Source organism: Heptranchias perlo, unplaced genomic scaffold (genome assembly GCF_035084215.1).
Source record: "Heptranchias perlo isolate sHepPer1 unplaced genomic scaffold, sHepPer1.hap1 HAP1_SCAFFOLD_217, whole genome shotgun sequence".
NCBI classification, from domain to species: Eukaryota; Metazoa; Chordata; class Chondrichthyes; order Hexanchiformes; family Hexanchidae; genus Heptranchias; species Heptranchias perlo.
Genome location: NW_027139231.1, coordinates 264,051 through 279,126, shown reverse-complemented (window position 1 = coordinate 279,126; position 15,076 = coordinate 264,051). Strand labels below are relative to the sequence as shown.

Below are 15,076 nucleotides of genomic sequence, written 5' to 3'. Positions count from 1 at the left end.
GTCCGACTGACTGGCCTGATTGACAGGCTGGCCTCAGTTGGACGGGAGAGCAGCCAGGGAGAGGGCATGTTCAGGTAAGTCTTTGAATGTATGGATGGCACGAGGATCACGGGTTGGCACGGGGGTCGTTAGTCATGTGGGGAGAGATCAGGGGTCAGTCACGGGAGGGGTGTTGGGATCGGAGGTCATTGCGGGGGTCTGCGATCGTTGAGAGGGAGGATCGGGGGCAGGGGTCCTTGATTGGGGGGTGGGGGGGGAGGTGGTTGTGATCGAGGGTTCGTGATCGTTGGGGAGTCACTGCAGGTAGGCTTGTTGGACCTGGGGGAAGCACTCCTCCTCCTCCGGGCTCACAAGCTGTGCCAGAGAGGCACTTACCTGTTTGTCTCGGGCCTTCTTGCCTTCTTTCACAGGGCGTGAAAGAGACGGTCCAGGAGCCCTGGCACCCCCCCCAGGGTTGAAATCAGAAACTGTAGGAAAAATGGAGGCCCGAAGCTTCCTCACCTCCAGGGAGCGGGTTGGTCGACCGCCCTGGTGAAAACCAGAAATGGGCAAGTTGGGGGTGGGTCTGAAATGGTTGCAATTTTGAATGCCCCCTGCCCCCAACCCACCCGTTTTCCACTGTTAAAATCAGGCCCAATATGTCTAAATGCAGAGGATTTATGAGTATGTTGATTTAAAATGTGTGTTTGAATTTAAACTGCACAATTTTTTTAAAAATAAAATAAATGAGTAGTTCCTGATGCCTCTGTGGGTAATTGTGCTTCATAATGAGTAACTGAGACATACTGACCTTAAAGGCCTGGGCTTCACTCCCTGCTCTGTGCTGAGTTGACTGATCTCGCCAAATAGTCTGAGGTCCCGGCTATGGAAGGGGAAAATTAACCAGTTCTCCAGTGGCTGATGCTTGTTGGAATGTGTCTGTGCACATATTGCGTGAGAACAGGACTATGCTCAGTGATGTCTTCCAGAGTCAAATAGCCCCTCACCACCCACTGTTGAGGCTGGTACGTAGAATAGCCATTTAGGTGAGGTTTTGCTGTGTAGAACCCCACCTCACAATGATTCATAGTCTGGAGGGAGGGACAGGAACATCTGGGTAGGGGGATCTGCAATAGAGGAAGAACCGCCTGTCCTGAGAAACAATTGTTGTACTCCTCGAGTGTGGGAACCTGCACATCCTCCAAGTGTTCTGATTCTGGTAAGTGTTGCGTACTGTGAATTTTTAAAAAAACTGTCTATAAAAAATTGTCTATAAAAGGTTCGCCAATGCTAATTGTCACTCTTGCTAACTTTATACCTAATGTCTTGCTTTATATAATTGTACAGTATTCTTTCATGTCTCCACAGGTGATCCTTTCACTTTAATTTCCTCAGTGTTGTTCCAAGATTACCTGAGGTGGAGGATGAATATCACACCCCCAAAAACAAGGGGTCTGTGACCAGATGTTAAGCTGTGTTGTCAAACGATGCTGGGGCTTTGTACCTGTGGTATGAAGGTGGCACATCAGCTGCAGGGAGCATGTCCTGGCCCTTTATCATCCTAGCCCCACATAGTAAACTGGAGGAGTACATTGTCTAGTACACTGTGTGTTGCTTTCAGGTGCACAGTGCACAACAATTGCATAACTATTTAACTTGGCTAAGGAATAGTGGGTGAAGCAGCTTGACTTATCGGTTAATCTGCTTACCACATTGGACAAAAATCAGTAAACGCCTCCCTCCCAGCTGGGAATGTTGCCCTGGCGAGTTCTGCAGTTTTGTGAAAGCCTTTCTATGGTGCCTGAGAAACCAGTATCTAGTGTCTGAAATCACTGTGTGGAGGGTCTTTTAAATAATGGGTCCTCCCAAACATCAAGCTCGTAAATTCTGCAAATATAAAAGGAGTGCATAGTTTTAGGGAGAAAGCTATTTTCTTTTGACTGTTGCAGATTGTTTTAAAGGTACTGTAGTGAATTTAATGGCACTTTGTTTCAAAATACAAAAAAGATATTTACCGTTTTAGAATTTTATACAGCTCTCAATGATTCAGCGTCTTGTCTTTTTCTTGTCCCTGCTTGTTCCATTCCTATTTCATACAAATTTGAAACTTACACCATGTCGTCTGTTCGCCCTTCTTGATGCAGCTTTTAGTTTCCACATTTTGTTTCGTGTATTTTAGCTACTTTTATTAATATATTCACACAGAAGGGGGCTTGAGACAGTTGTAATATAAAGATTATTTTCTCCAGATAAACTATAATTTTAAATTTTGCCAGAACCTGATTGAATTTTTTTTGAAGAGATGACTAAAGTAGTGGACAGGGGAATGTCTATGGGTGTTGTTTATTTGGACTTCCAGAAGGCATTCAATAAAATCCCTCATGTGAGACTGTTAGCTAAAGTTGAAGCTCATGGAATTGAGGGCAAATTATTGACCTGATTATGAAATTGGCTGAGCGGCAGGAGACAAAGAGTAGGGATAATGGGCAGGTACTCAAATTGGCAGGATGTGACGAGTGGTGTCCACAGGGATCTGTGTTGGGGCCTCAACTATTAACAACTTTAGATGAAGGGATAGAGAGCCACATAGCCAAGATTGCCGATGACACGAAGATAGGCAGCATTGTAAGCAGTGTAGATGGAAGCATAAAATTACAGAGATATTAATAGATTGTGAATGGGCAAAATTCTGGCAAATGGATTTCAATATAGGCAAGGGTGAGGTCATCCACTTTGGACCTATAAAAGGACAGATCAGAGTACTTTCAAAATGGTGAAAAGCTCAAAACAATGGAGGTCCAAAGAGACTTCGGGGTCCCCCCCATACATAGATCATTAAAATGCCATGGACAGGTACAGAAAATAATCAAAAAGGCTTATGGAACGCTGGCCTTTATATCTAGAGGAGTAGAATACAAGGGGGTAGAAGTTATACTACAGCTTTACAAAGCTCTGGTTAGACCACACCTGGAGTACTGGGTTCAGTTCTGGGCACCGCACCTTTGGAAGGACATATTGGCCTTGGAGGGATAGCAGTGCAGGTTTACTAGAATGATACCTGGACTCCAAGGGTTAAATTACTCGGTGAGATTACACAAACTAGGGTTGTATTACCTGGAATTTAGAAGGTTAAGGGATGATTTGATTGAAGTTTTCAAGATATTAAGAGGAACTGATAGGGTAAATAGAGAGAAACTATTTCCTCTGGTTGGGGAGTCTAGGGCTAGGGGACAGAGCCTAAATATTCGAGCCAGGACTTTCAGGAGTGAAGTTAGGAAACACTTCTACACACAAAGGGTGTTCTGCAAACGGCAGTTGATGCTAGCTCAATTGTTAATTTTAAATCTGATATTGATAGATTTTTGTTAACCAAAGGTATTAATGGATATGGGGCTATGGCTGGTAGATGCAGTTAGGTCACAGATCAGCCATGATCTCATTGAATGGCAGAACAGGGCTCGAGGGGCTAAATGACCTCCTCCTGTTCCTATGTTCCTAACACTGCATCTATGAAAGAAAATGTTACTTTACCTCCATTTCTTGTTCTTCGTTAGGACAGTGAGGATTATTTTTACAGAGTGTCGTTATATTTCATTACATCTTTTATGGGAAAATCGGATAAATATTTGAAACAAAGCAAATGACAGGGCTATGTGGAGAGGCCAGCACAGTGGGGTTAGTTTGGGATTGATGCAGGGCCATGGGGACAGGGCGGGGCAGTGGGATCAGTTTTGGATTGATAGAGGGCTATGGGGGAGAGCGGGATGCACGATTAGTGTGGGTTTGATACAGGGCTGTGGGGAGAGAATGGGGCAGTGGGATTAGTTTTCAATTGCTCGAAGAGCCAGCACAGACATGATGGGCTGAATGGCCTCCTTCTCTGATGTGCAGTCTTGTATAAATAGGCTTGTTGATTATTTGAGATTAAGTGCAATGTTAGAAGATGTCATTGAGCACCTTCATGATCTTTCATTTTATCTTAGAAGTGATAAGATAATGTATTTTTAAAAAAAGGTACTGATGGGTCTGTTAATGCTGGATACCTAATTGGACTGGACCATCTACAAGGCACAAGTCAGGAGTGTGATGGAATACTCTCCACTTGCTTGGATGAGTGCAGCTCCAACAACACTCAAGCTCGACACCATCCAGGACAAAGCAGCCCGCTTGATTGGCACCCCATCCACCACCCTAAACATTCACTCCCTTCACCACCGGCGCACTGTGGCTGCAGTGTGCACCATCCACAGGATGCACTGCAGCAACTCGCCAAGGCTTCTTCGACAGCACCTCCCAAACCCGTGACCTCTACCACCTAGAAGGACAAGGGCAGCAGGCACATGGGAACAACACCACCTGCACATTCCCCTCCAAGTCACACACCATTCCCACTTGGAAATATAACGCCGTTCCTTCATCATCACTGGGTCAAACTCCTGGAACTCCCTTCCCAACAGCACTGTGGGAGAACCTTCACCACACAGACTGCAACGGTTCAAGATGGCGGCTCACCACCACCTTCTCAAGGGCAATTAGGGATGGGCAATAAATGCCGGCCTTGCCAGCGACGCCCACATCCCATGAACGAATAAAAAAAACACTTGAGAAAAATCTCCAAAAGGAAGTCCAAAAGATTTTGAATGCAAAATGCCACCCATCCATCCCCTTTCAGGAGAGAGGCCTATCTTGTTTAATTTCAACGTCACTGTTACAATTCAGGCCATGACACAATAGGTCCACGCGTGCTCACTGCACATGTAGGCTTCTGGAACCAGATCCTTGCTTCTCATGAACCAAAGCTGGACCTTGTGTGTGTATAGTCCCGCAGCTATCAAAATCTACCCCCTTGTCTCTGGCTCTTTGGCGTTAACTCCCACTGCTCAATATCGACCTATAGAATAGCATAACCCAGGACATGTGGCAATGTATCCCTCTTGTCCTATGACCTGGATTTCATCCCTTTCACACATGCACTTTTCCAATCTTCTGGTCGGCAAAACTGTTAAACGTACGGGGGAGACGAGGTCATTGTAAATCAAGGAGCTTCTTTATTTTGGTATCACACATACTGAACAGGATAGAATTTCCCAACTTTCTTAATTACTTCCATAATGCTTCACGTGACTTAGAAAACATCAAACTGCACTACGCTATTCTGAATGGTGGGCATGAGTTGCAAGTTTTGAATTTATCTTTGTTTTTGATCGGCCTCTGCCTGTCTCAACGCCCAGGGCCTGCCTCTCAGCCTGAGCAATTGAATGGCCGTGGGTTTTACTCTTTTTGTTGCTTCTCAGTACAGGACATGGGGCTTGGTTCCTGATCACTATCGCCGTCTCTTCCCCCCACCCCGAACTCCCTGAATTCTCACCAGACTGTCCTGGTAACTGACTCCTGCTGAGATCGACTCAATAGTGTAATCCCAGCAAAGATGTGGATGTTCACTTAATTTTGATAGTCCTTGCAGTAGTGTAAAAACTTTTCCATTAATGCTGCCTTCTCTCTGTTTAAACCTTTGGTTATATTTGCGTTTACACCTTTATTCCGAACAGTAATTTTACTCTTGTTTCTTGGTCAGTCAGCAATGACTACTTGCTGACCTGGGTTGTTTCCATAACGCAGTCCCTTTTTACATGGGCAGGTCGAAAGCCTGACTCACAACCCTCTACCAGGAGGACCGACGAGATGCAATGTGGGGTTGGGGGGAGGGGGGGGGCGAGAGGGTCGAGGAGTGGGAGGAGGGAAGGGACCAGGAGGTGAGGGTGAAGCACGAGGAAGTGAGGGATGAGGAGGTGGGGGATGGGTCCTCCTCGATCGGGACTAGGGTTTATCACTCCACACCCCCCCCCCCCCCCCAATTGGCTAGGGATTATCACCCCCCCGATCGGGGATGGGGTTTCTTTATCCCCCTGATCGGGGTGGGGGTTTATCACTCCATCCAAAGCACATCTCTGACAATTGAGCTGTGCTGCACTGGAGTGGCAGCCTGTATTGTGTGTGCAAGTCATGGAGTAGGGATTGAACCCTGAACCCTCTGAGAAGAGAGTGCTACCGACTGAGCCAAACTGACACTGAGGCAGATTGAGCATATTCCAAATAAATTGACACTGCAGCCACCATGATTTGCTGCAGATATTTTTATTCTTATTATTTAACTCCTTAAAATGTGAATGGGAGATGGAAAGCAGTCCCCAGTGGTTAGACACCCCTTGGACTGGCTGCTAATGATTCTGGCAATCTCTCAGTATTGGGAGTTGTTTAAGTTAAGGCTGAGAGTTGAGATTGGCTTTGAACTGGCTGACAATGGGGAAAGTGTTAATTTTATCTGAGGGTACAAGAGAGGCTGAGAACGGCTTGGGGGAGGAGGCTGACACAGTGTGGGGTCGAGGCCTGATGGTTCAAAAGGGGCCAATGGCAGTTGGATCCAGAGTTTCTGACAAGACTGTTAGATCCTGCTCCGCAATTACTGCCAAATTGTTGGAGAATCCAAAATCTTAATTTTTGATGAATTGTTAGTCTAATTTATAATGACACTGCTGATGTAAACTTGTCACACTCCTGCCACAGATGGTTAGTCCCTCAGGTTTGCATTTCCCAGCTCCACAGCCTATACTGCAGATATATCTCTATGTTCCAAACAACTCTACTACTTAGCGTCCTAAATTGCTGTAAGTTTTGTCAAAGTATCATATAAAAATTAAAATAGAACATATGATGTTAAAATGGGGGTTGAATTATGCCCACTGCACCCTGCTTCAATTGTCCCCTGCCCTCCCCCATCTTTCACCTGCACTTTGTGTTAACTCCCCATGGCCACTACAGGAGATCGACTAGGATACAGTTAAAACTTCCTTACCATTCTCTCCACCCTCCCCAGGACATTTGTTTCACCAAATCTTCCCTATCTCCTTAGTAGTCACGCAGTGCTTCGCTAGTGTGTGTACTATTGAGATTGAAAATATTTGTTTCTGCAGATTATTTTAACATTTTTATCATTTACTACAACAATATTGTGCCTTTAATGTAGGAAATGTGCCAAGGCACATCACAGCTGCATAATCAGACAGAAATTGACACTGAGCCAAAGAAGGAAACATTTGGAGCGATGACTGAAAGCTTGGTCAGAGATAGATTTTAAGGATGGTCTTAAAGGAAGAGAGAGAAGGGAAGAGGCGGTGAAGTTTAGGGAGGGAATTCCAGAACTTAGGGCCAAGGCGGCTGAAGGCACGGCCCCCAATGGTGGGGTGAAGGGAGTGGGGGATGTGTAAGAGGCCAGTGTTGGAGGAAGAATTGTAGAACTGGAGGAGGCTACAGAGATAGGGAGGGGGGAGGCCATGGAGGGATTTGAACATGAGAATGAGATAAATCTGAGGCGCAGGTGAATCGGAAGCCAATGTAGTTCAGCAAGCACAGGAGTGATGGGTGAACGGGACTTGCCATGAGTTAGGATACGGGCAGCAGAGTTTTGGATGAGCTCAAGTTTATAGAGGGTGGAAGATGGGAGTCCAGCCAAGAGAGCATTGGAATAGTCGAGTCTAGAGGTAACAAATGCATGGATATGAGGGCTTAAGCAGCAGATGAGCTGAGGCAGGGGCGGAGATGGACAATATTATGGAGGTGGAAGTAGGCGGTCTTGGTGATGGAGAGGATTATGGGGTCAAAAGCTCATCTCGGGGTCAAATAGGACACCAAGGTTGCGAACAGTCTGATTCAGCCTCAGACAGTGGCCAGGGAGAGGAATGGAGTCAATGGCTAGGGAACAGAGTTTGTGACGGGGACCAAAGGTAATGGCTTCAGTCTTCCCAATATTTAGTTTGAAGAAATTTTTGCTCATCCAGTACTGGATGTTGGACAAGCAGTGTGACAAGTGAGAGACAGTGGAGAGGTCAAGGGAGGTGGTGGTGAGGTAGAGCTGGGTGTTGTCAGCGTACATGTGAAACCTGACGTCATGTTTTCGGATGATATCGCCGAGGGGCAGCATGTAGATGAGGAATAGGAGGGGGCCAAGGATAAATCCTTGGGGAACTCCAGAGGTAATGGTGCGCTACGACTGGAGAGATAAGAATGGAACCAGGTAAGGTCAGCCCCACCCAGCTGGACAATGGAGGAGAGGCATTGGAGGAGGATGGTGTGGCCAACCGTGTCGTAGTATTATAGTTGGTACAACACAGGAGGAGGCCATTCGGCCCATCTTGCCTGTGCTGGTTTTTTGAAAGAGCTATCCAATTAGTTCCACTCCCCTAAATCAAAAGCAAAGTACTGCGGATGCTGGAAATCTAAAATAAAAACAGAAAATGCTGGAAGTACTCAGCAAGTGAGGCAGCATCCGTGGAGAAAGAAACAGAGTTAACGTTTCAGGTCGATGACCCTTCATCAGAACTGGAAGAAGTTGAAGATTAAACAGTTTTTAAGCAAGTACAGAACTTGGGAAAATGGGGGAGGAAGGAGGGGGAGGCAAGAACAAAAGGGAAGGTATGTGATAGGGTGGAGGGCAGGAGTGATCAAATGACAAAAGGGATGATGGTGCAAGGCAAGGAGGATGTTAATGGGACAAGTAAAGAAACAAAAGATGGGTCTAGAGGAGCTGTAAATGGCAACATCAGAACCCATTGCCCTGCTCTTTCCCCATAGCTCTGTAAATATTTTCCCTTTAAAGTTTTTATCCAATTCCCTCTGAAAGTTATTATTGAATCTGTTTCACCACCCTTTCAGGGACTGCATTCCAGATCATAACAACTTGCTGTGTAAAAAAAAATGTTTCCTCATGTCGCCTCTGGCTCTTTTGCCAATCACCTTAAATCTGTGCCCTCTGGTTACCGACCCTTCTGCTACTGGAAACAGTTTCTCCTTATTTACTCTATCAAAACCCTTCATGATTTTGAACACCTCTATCAAATCTCCCCTTAACCTTCTCTGCTTTAAGGAGAACAACCCCAGCTTCTCCAATCTCCAGTAAATCTCTTCTGACCCTCTCTAAGGCCTTGACATCTTTCCTAAAGTGTGCTGCCCAGAACACAATTCTCCAGCTGTGGCCTAACCAGTGTTAAATAACTTCCTTGCTTATGTACTCTATGCCTTCATTAATAAAGCCCAGGACCCCATATGCTTTTTTAACATCTGTCTCAACTTGTCCTGCCATCTTCAAAGATTTGTGCACATACACCCCCAGGTGTCTCTGTTCCTGAACGCCCTTTAAAATTGTACCATTTAGTTTATATTGCCTCTCCTCATTCTTCCTACCAAAATGTAACACATCACACTTCTCCGGGTTAAATTTTATCTGCCATGTGCCTGCCCAATTCACCAGTCTGTCTACGTCCTCCTGAGGTCTGTCACTATCCTCCACATTGTTTACTACATTTCTGAGTTTCATATCATCTGCAAACTTTGAAATTATACCCTCTGTGCCCAAGTCCAGGTCATTAATATATATCAAAAAGTGCAGTGGTCCTAATACTGACCCCTGAGGAACACCACTGTATACTTCCCTCCAGTCTAAAAAAAAATGTTTACAACTACTCTCTGCTTTCTGTCCCTTAGCCAATTTTGTATCCCTGCTGCCACTGTCCCTTTAATCCCATGGGCTGTAATTTTGCTAACAAGTCTATTATTTGGTACTTTATCAAATGCCTTTTGAAAATCCATATACATCAACCGCACTCCCCTCATCAACACTCTCCGTTACTTCATCAAAGAACTCAAATCAAGTTAGTCAAACAGGATTTTCCTTTAACAAATCCGTGCTGACTTTCATTTATTAGCCCAGACTTTTCCAAGTGCCAATTATTATTGTCCCAGATTATTGCCTCTAAAGGTTTCCTCACTACCAACGTTAGGCTGACTGGCCTGTAATTACCAGGTTTATCCCTCTACCCTTTTTTGAACAGGGGTATAACATTTGCAATCCTCCAGTCCTCTCATGCCCATATCTAAGGAGGATTGGAAGATTGTGGCAAGAGTCTCCACAATTTCCACCCTTGCTTCCCTCAATAACCTAGGATGCATCCCATCTGGACTGGGTGACTTTTCTACTTTGAGTACTGCCAACTTTTTAAGTACTGCCTCTTTATTTTTATCCTTTCCAATATTGCTATTACCCCCTCCTTTACTGCTACCATGGCAGCATCCTCTTCTCCAGTGAAGACCGATGTGAGGTATTCATTTAGTACCTCAGCCATGCCCTCTGCCTCCACAAGAATATATTTTTTGTCCCTAATCGGCCCCATCCTTCCTTTGACTATCCTTTTACTATTTATATGTTTGTAAAAGACTTTTGGGTTCCTTTTTTGTTTTAGCCGCTAATCTATTCTCATACTGTCTTTCCCCATCTTATTCCCTTTTTTAGATCTCCTCTGTATTCAGCCTGGTTTTTTATTGTATTATGAACTTTACATTTCTGTTTTATTTTAATTTCTATATCTTTAGTCATCCAGGGGGCTCTAGCGTTGGATGCCCTTCCTTTCCCCCTCGTGGGAATGTGTCTACTCCGCACCCGAACCATCTCTTGAAGGCCTCCCATTGTTCAATTACTGTGTTGCCCACCAGTTTTTGATTCCAATCCATCTGGGCAAGATCCCTTTTTAACTCACTGAAATTATCCCTCCTCCAGTTAAATATTTTCACATTTGACTGTTCCATGTCCTTTTCCGTAACTATTGTAAATCAAATGATATTATGATCACTGTTCCCCAAATGCTCCTCCCACTGAAACATGCTCCACCTGCCCCACTTCATTCCCCAGAACTAGATCCAGCACTGCTTCCTTCCTCGTTGGGCTGGAAACACACTGTTCAAGAAAGTTCTTTTGTACATTTCAGGAATCCCTCCCCCTCTTTGCCCTTTACACTGTTACTGTCCCAGTCTATATTGGGATAATTGAAGTCCCCCATTATCACTGTTCTATAGTTCTTGCATCTTTCTGTAATTTGCCTGCAAATTTGCTCCTCTATCTCCTTCCCACTATTTGGTGGCCTATGGTATACACCCAGCAGTGTAATAGCTCCTCTATTGTTCCTTAATTCTAACCAAATAGATTCTGTCTTTGACCCCTCAACTACATCATCTCTTTCCAGTACTATTGCTCAATACTGCCATCTCCTTCCCCCCTCCTTTCTTTCCTTCCCTATCTTTCCTGAATACCTTGTCAGGAATATTAAGTACCCAATCCTCTCCTTCTTTGAGCCAGCTCTCTGATATTGCCACTATATGTGGCAATGTGACGACTTGAACCTGCAGCTCACCTATCGTATTTACTGCGCTGTGTGCATTTACGCATGTGCACTCTAAACTCATCTTCGATTGCCTCGCATTTGCACCCTGTCTGATCTGTCCTGTTTCTGAACTATTCTATGTCAAAGGCTGCAGACAGGTCGACAAGGATGAGGAGGGATAGTTTACTACGGTCACATAGTTCATTTGTGACTTTGATTAGGGCCATTTCACTGCTGCAGCAGGGGTGGAAACCTGATTGGAGGTGTTCAAGCATGGAGTTGCTGGAAAGATGGGCACGGATTTGGGAGACGACTACACGTCTTTACCAGGGATGTAACACAGGTACAGAGATAGTGACGTGCTGACTTCAGATTGGGTGCAACACCCTTCTTCCCCCAGCTCCTCCCCTCCCCCTCCCCAAATTTTTATTAATGGAGATAGTTGAATCTTGTTCTTTATCGATTATGTTTAGAGTGTTTGGATATTACTGTAATTTGACTTTTCATTTTAGTACATTTCAAAATTATATAGCAGATGCTTCTGTAATTGAAATATAAGAGACTGTTAACAAACATGAGAGTGCATGGAATTGGAGGCGTGGATAGGAAATTTGTTAGAAGGTAGGAGACAGAGAGTAGGGATAATGTAGTCCGACTGGCAGGATATGACTGGTGGTGTCCTCCAGGCATCTGTATTGGGGCTGCAGCTTTTCACTATATTTATAAATTACTTGGATAGAATAGAATCATAGAATCGTTACAGCACAGAAGGAAGCCACTCGGCCCATCGAGCCTGTGCTGTAAGAGCAATCTAGTTAGTCCCATTCCCCCGCTGTTTCCCCATAGCCCTGCAAATTTTTTCTCTCCAAATATTTATCCAATTCCTTTTTGAAAGCCACGATTGAATCTGCTTCCACCACCCTATCAGGCAGCGCATTCCAGATCATAATTACTCGCTGCATAAAAAATATTTTTCCTCACTTTGGTTCACCTCCTTTGATTCTTTTACCAATCACCTTAAATCTGTGTTCTCTGGTTCTCAACCCTTCCTCCAATGGGAACAGTTTCTTTATCGAAACTCGTCATGATTTTAAACACTTCTATCAAATCAGTGGATGAAGGAATAGAGAGCCGTATATCTAAGTTTGCTGATGGCACTAAGTCAGGTGGCACAGTAAATAGTGTAGATGGGAGCAGAAAGTTGCAAAGGGACATTGATCGATTAAGTGAGTGGGCAAATCTGTGGCAGATGGAGTTCAATGTGGGAAAGTGTGAGGTCATCCACTATGGACTTAAGAAAGATAGATCAGAGTATTTCCTAAATGGTGAGAAGGTCAGAACTGTGGAGGAGCAGGGGGATTTAGGGGTCCAAGTACAGAAATCACTAAAAGCTAGTGGACAGGTACAAAAAATAGTTAAAATTTTAATAAAAATGGAATGTTGGCCTTTATCTCGAGGGGACTGGAATACAAAGGGGTGGAAGTGATGTTCCAGTTGTACAGAGCTCTGGTTCGACCCCATCTGGAGACTGCGTTCAGTTCGGGGCCCTGCACCTCAGGAAGGATATATTGGCTTTGGAGGGGGTACAGCGCAGAATGATACCAGGGCTAAAAGGGTTAAATAGTGAGGACTGGTTGCATAGACTAGACTTGTATTCCCTCGAGTATAGAAGATTAAGGGGTGATCCAACTGAGGTGTTTAAGATGATTAAAGGATTTGATAGGAGAGATAGAGAGAAACTATTTCCTCTGGTTGGGGAGTCCAGAACAAGGGGGCATAACCTTAAAATTAGAGCCAGGGCGTTCAGGGGTGATGTCAGGAAGCACTTCTTCACACAAAGGGGAGTGGAAATCTGGAACTCTCTCCCTGAAAAGCTGTTGAGGCTGGGGGTCAATTGAAAATTGAAAACTGAGATTGATAGATTTTTGTTGGGTTAAGGATATTAAGGGTTACGGAACCAAGGCGGGTAAATGGAGTTAAGATACAGATCAGCCATGATCTAACTGAATGGCAGAACAGGCTTGAGGAGCTGGCTGGCCTCCTCCTGTTGTTATGAAACCTATTGTCGAAATTAAAACCAGAATGGGGGAGGAGTTTTCTAATTGGCATCTGATAAGGCCAAATTCAGCCTCTTTCCATGTGAGGAATCGTGTGTGAGTACATATTTTGGGACACTAACTGGAGTGTAATCATCAGTTAAACAAAAACATTGAAGCTTTAGTTTTTGACCTTTAGTTAGAGTCTGTACAGAGAAACTCCTAACCGCCGATTCTTTGTGTGTAGGACTCTTATTCATGGAGATAAAAAAGGAGGTTTCTCCATCTTCTGGGCTGATGATGGACTGGATACTGGTCCCATTCTTCTGCAAAGAGAATGTGACGTAGACCCGAAAGATACTGTAGATACGCTGTACAACCGCTTCCTGTACCCTGAAGGGATTACAGCAATGGTAAGGACTCGATATAATAGCAGCGTACGTAGCACCAGTATAGTCTGTATTCTCCTTTTGATATAAACTCTTTTCACAAAAGGTGCAGTGCTTAAACTGCTGAAGAGATCTGACCACTTCCATAAAAGACCTGTGTGATTTCATTTTTATTCCCCAAATGTAATTTTCTCCTGTGTGCCCAGATTCAAATAAGAACGGAGTCAGAAAAAAGCTTGTTGATTGACGGTTAATGTCAGGAACATATTGCTGAAGCTTTTTGCGTGAAAGCAGTTGGTACTTTTGTCAATGGAGAGTGTGACATTCTCAATGGATGTGCTGTTAGTTTGTGAGTGCAGGGCCCAGCATTGTGGCAGTTTCCAGCACATCCCTTTTGCTGATCACCTCCAACTGATTGCAGCCAACAGGTCCCATCTCAGCCCTGCTACCACTACACTGCTAGGCCGCCCTCTGCAAAAGCCCTCGCCCAATACCAGATCACACGTGCCCAATGAAATGAAGTTGGCTGTACCTTAATTCCTCGTCAGAATCTGCCTCATATAATTCTGAACTTAGCCTACATTAATGTTCATCCACTCCATTTAAGAATGACTCATTTCTCCACTACCACTTCATGGATCAGCCAGTCATTCCTAGATTGGAGATTAACTTTTTTAACAACTGTCAACTTCAGAGACCAGGATCTATTGATGATTCTCACATATGAAGAGGGTCGAGTTGTCAACCCACACTGAAATGCATCGTTGGGGGATTCAGTGCGTGTCCCAAAGCGGGAGTTTCTCCCAGGGTTGTCGTGTTGAGTGGGACAGAGTTAAAGCCGCTCGCTCACACGTACCTGGAGGGGAATCTAGGAACAAACCAAGATCTACAACAGGTTGTGAATAACGTCATTTTCTCACACTTTCTACTTGTTAACCAGGTTTGGAGCTCCCTAAGAAGTGTGAAACTGTCCATGGTATATGTTGATAGGCCAGTTCCTGCTAGGTGAGATCGAGGAGCCCCACTCCAGTTTCAGTGCCACAAACAGGAACAGCAGAACTTTAATCATTATTTCTAACAGAGTTAAATATGAATCATGTCATGTGTAGATATTTTCTATGCCACATTTATTTTTAAGCTGTTACAATGGAGGTTTTCAGATAACCAGAGCTGGTGCATTAAGATTATATGGCAACAGTGACATGGATTTGGAAGGTAAGTTGGAGTTTGGTGTGCATTAGCCGACATTCCCTTACACCTGTTCCTGCCTCCTTTCACTATTGTAGCATAAGAAAATTTAAAAATAGCTTTTTCTTCTTGGCATCGATCAGAGGCATCCATAATTACCTGAGTAATGCACCCCGTGGAAAACATCACGAAGAAGAGCAAGTTTGGTGATAGATTCCCTCCGAGTTGTGCCAATATTGTGTAACCAGGATGGAATTTCTTTGCTCCATCAGCCGGT

At 44.5% G+C, this 15,076-nt stretch overlaps 1 protein-coding gene across 1 annotated transcript in view; it reads left to right on the top strand.

The window, feature by feature from the left end:
• LOC137310107 (mitochondrial 10-formyltetrahydrofolate dehydrogenase-like) overlaps positions 1–15,076 on the top strand; it is a 151,677-nt gene that overhangs the window by 24,591 nt on the left and 112,010 nt on the right. The window contains exon 4 of the mRNA XM_067978066.1: positions 13,470–13,635. Coding sequence (XP_067834167.1) covers positions 13,470–13,635 — 166 coding nt within the window. The remainder of the gene's footprint in view (positions 1–13,469; positions 13,636–15,076) is intronic.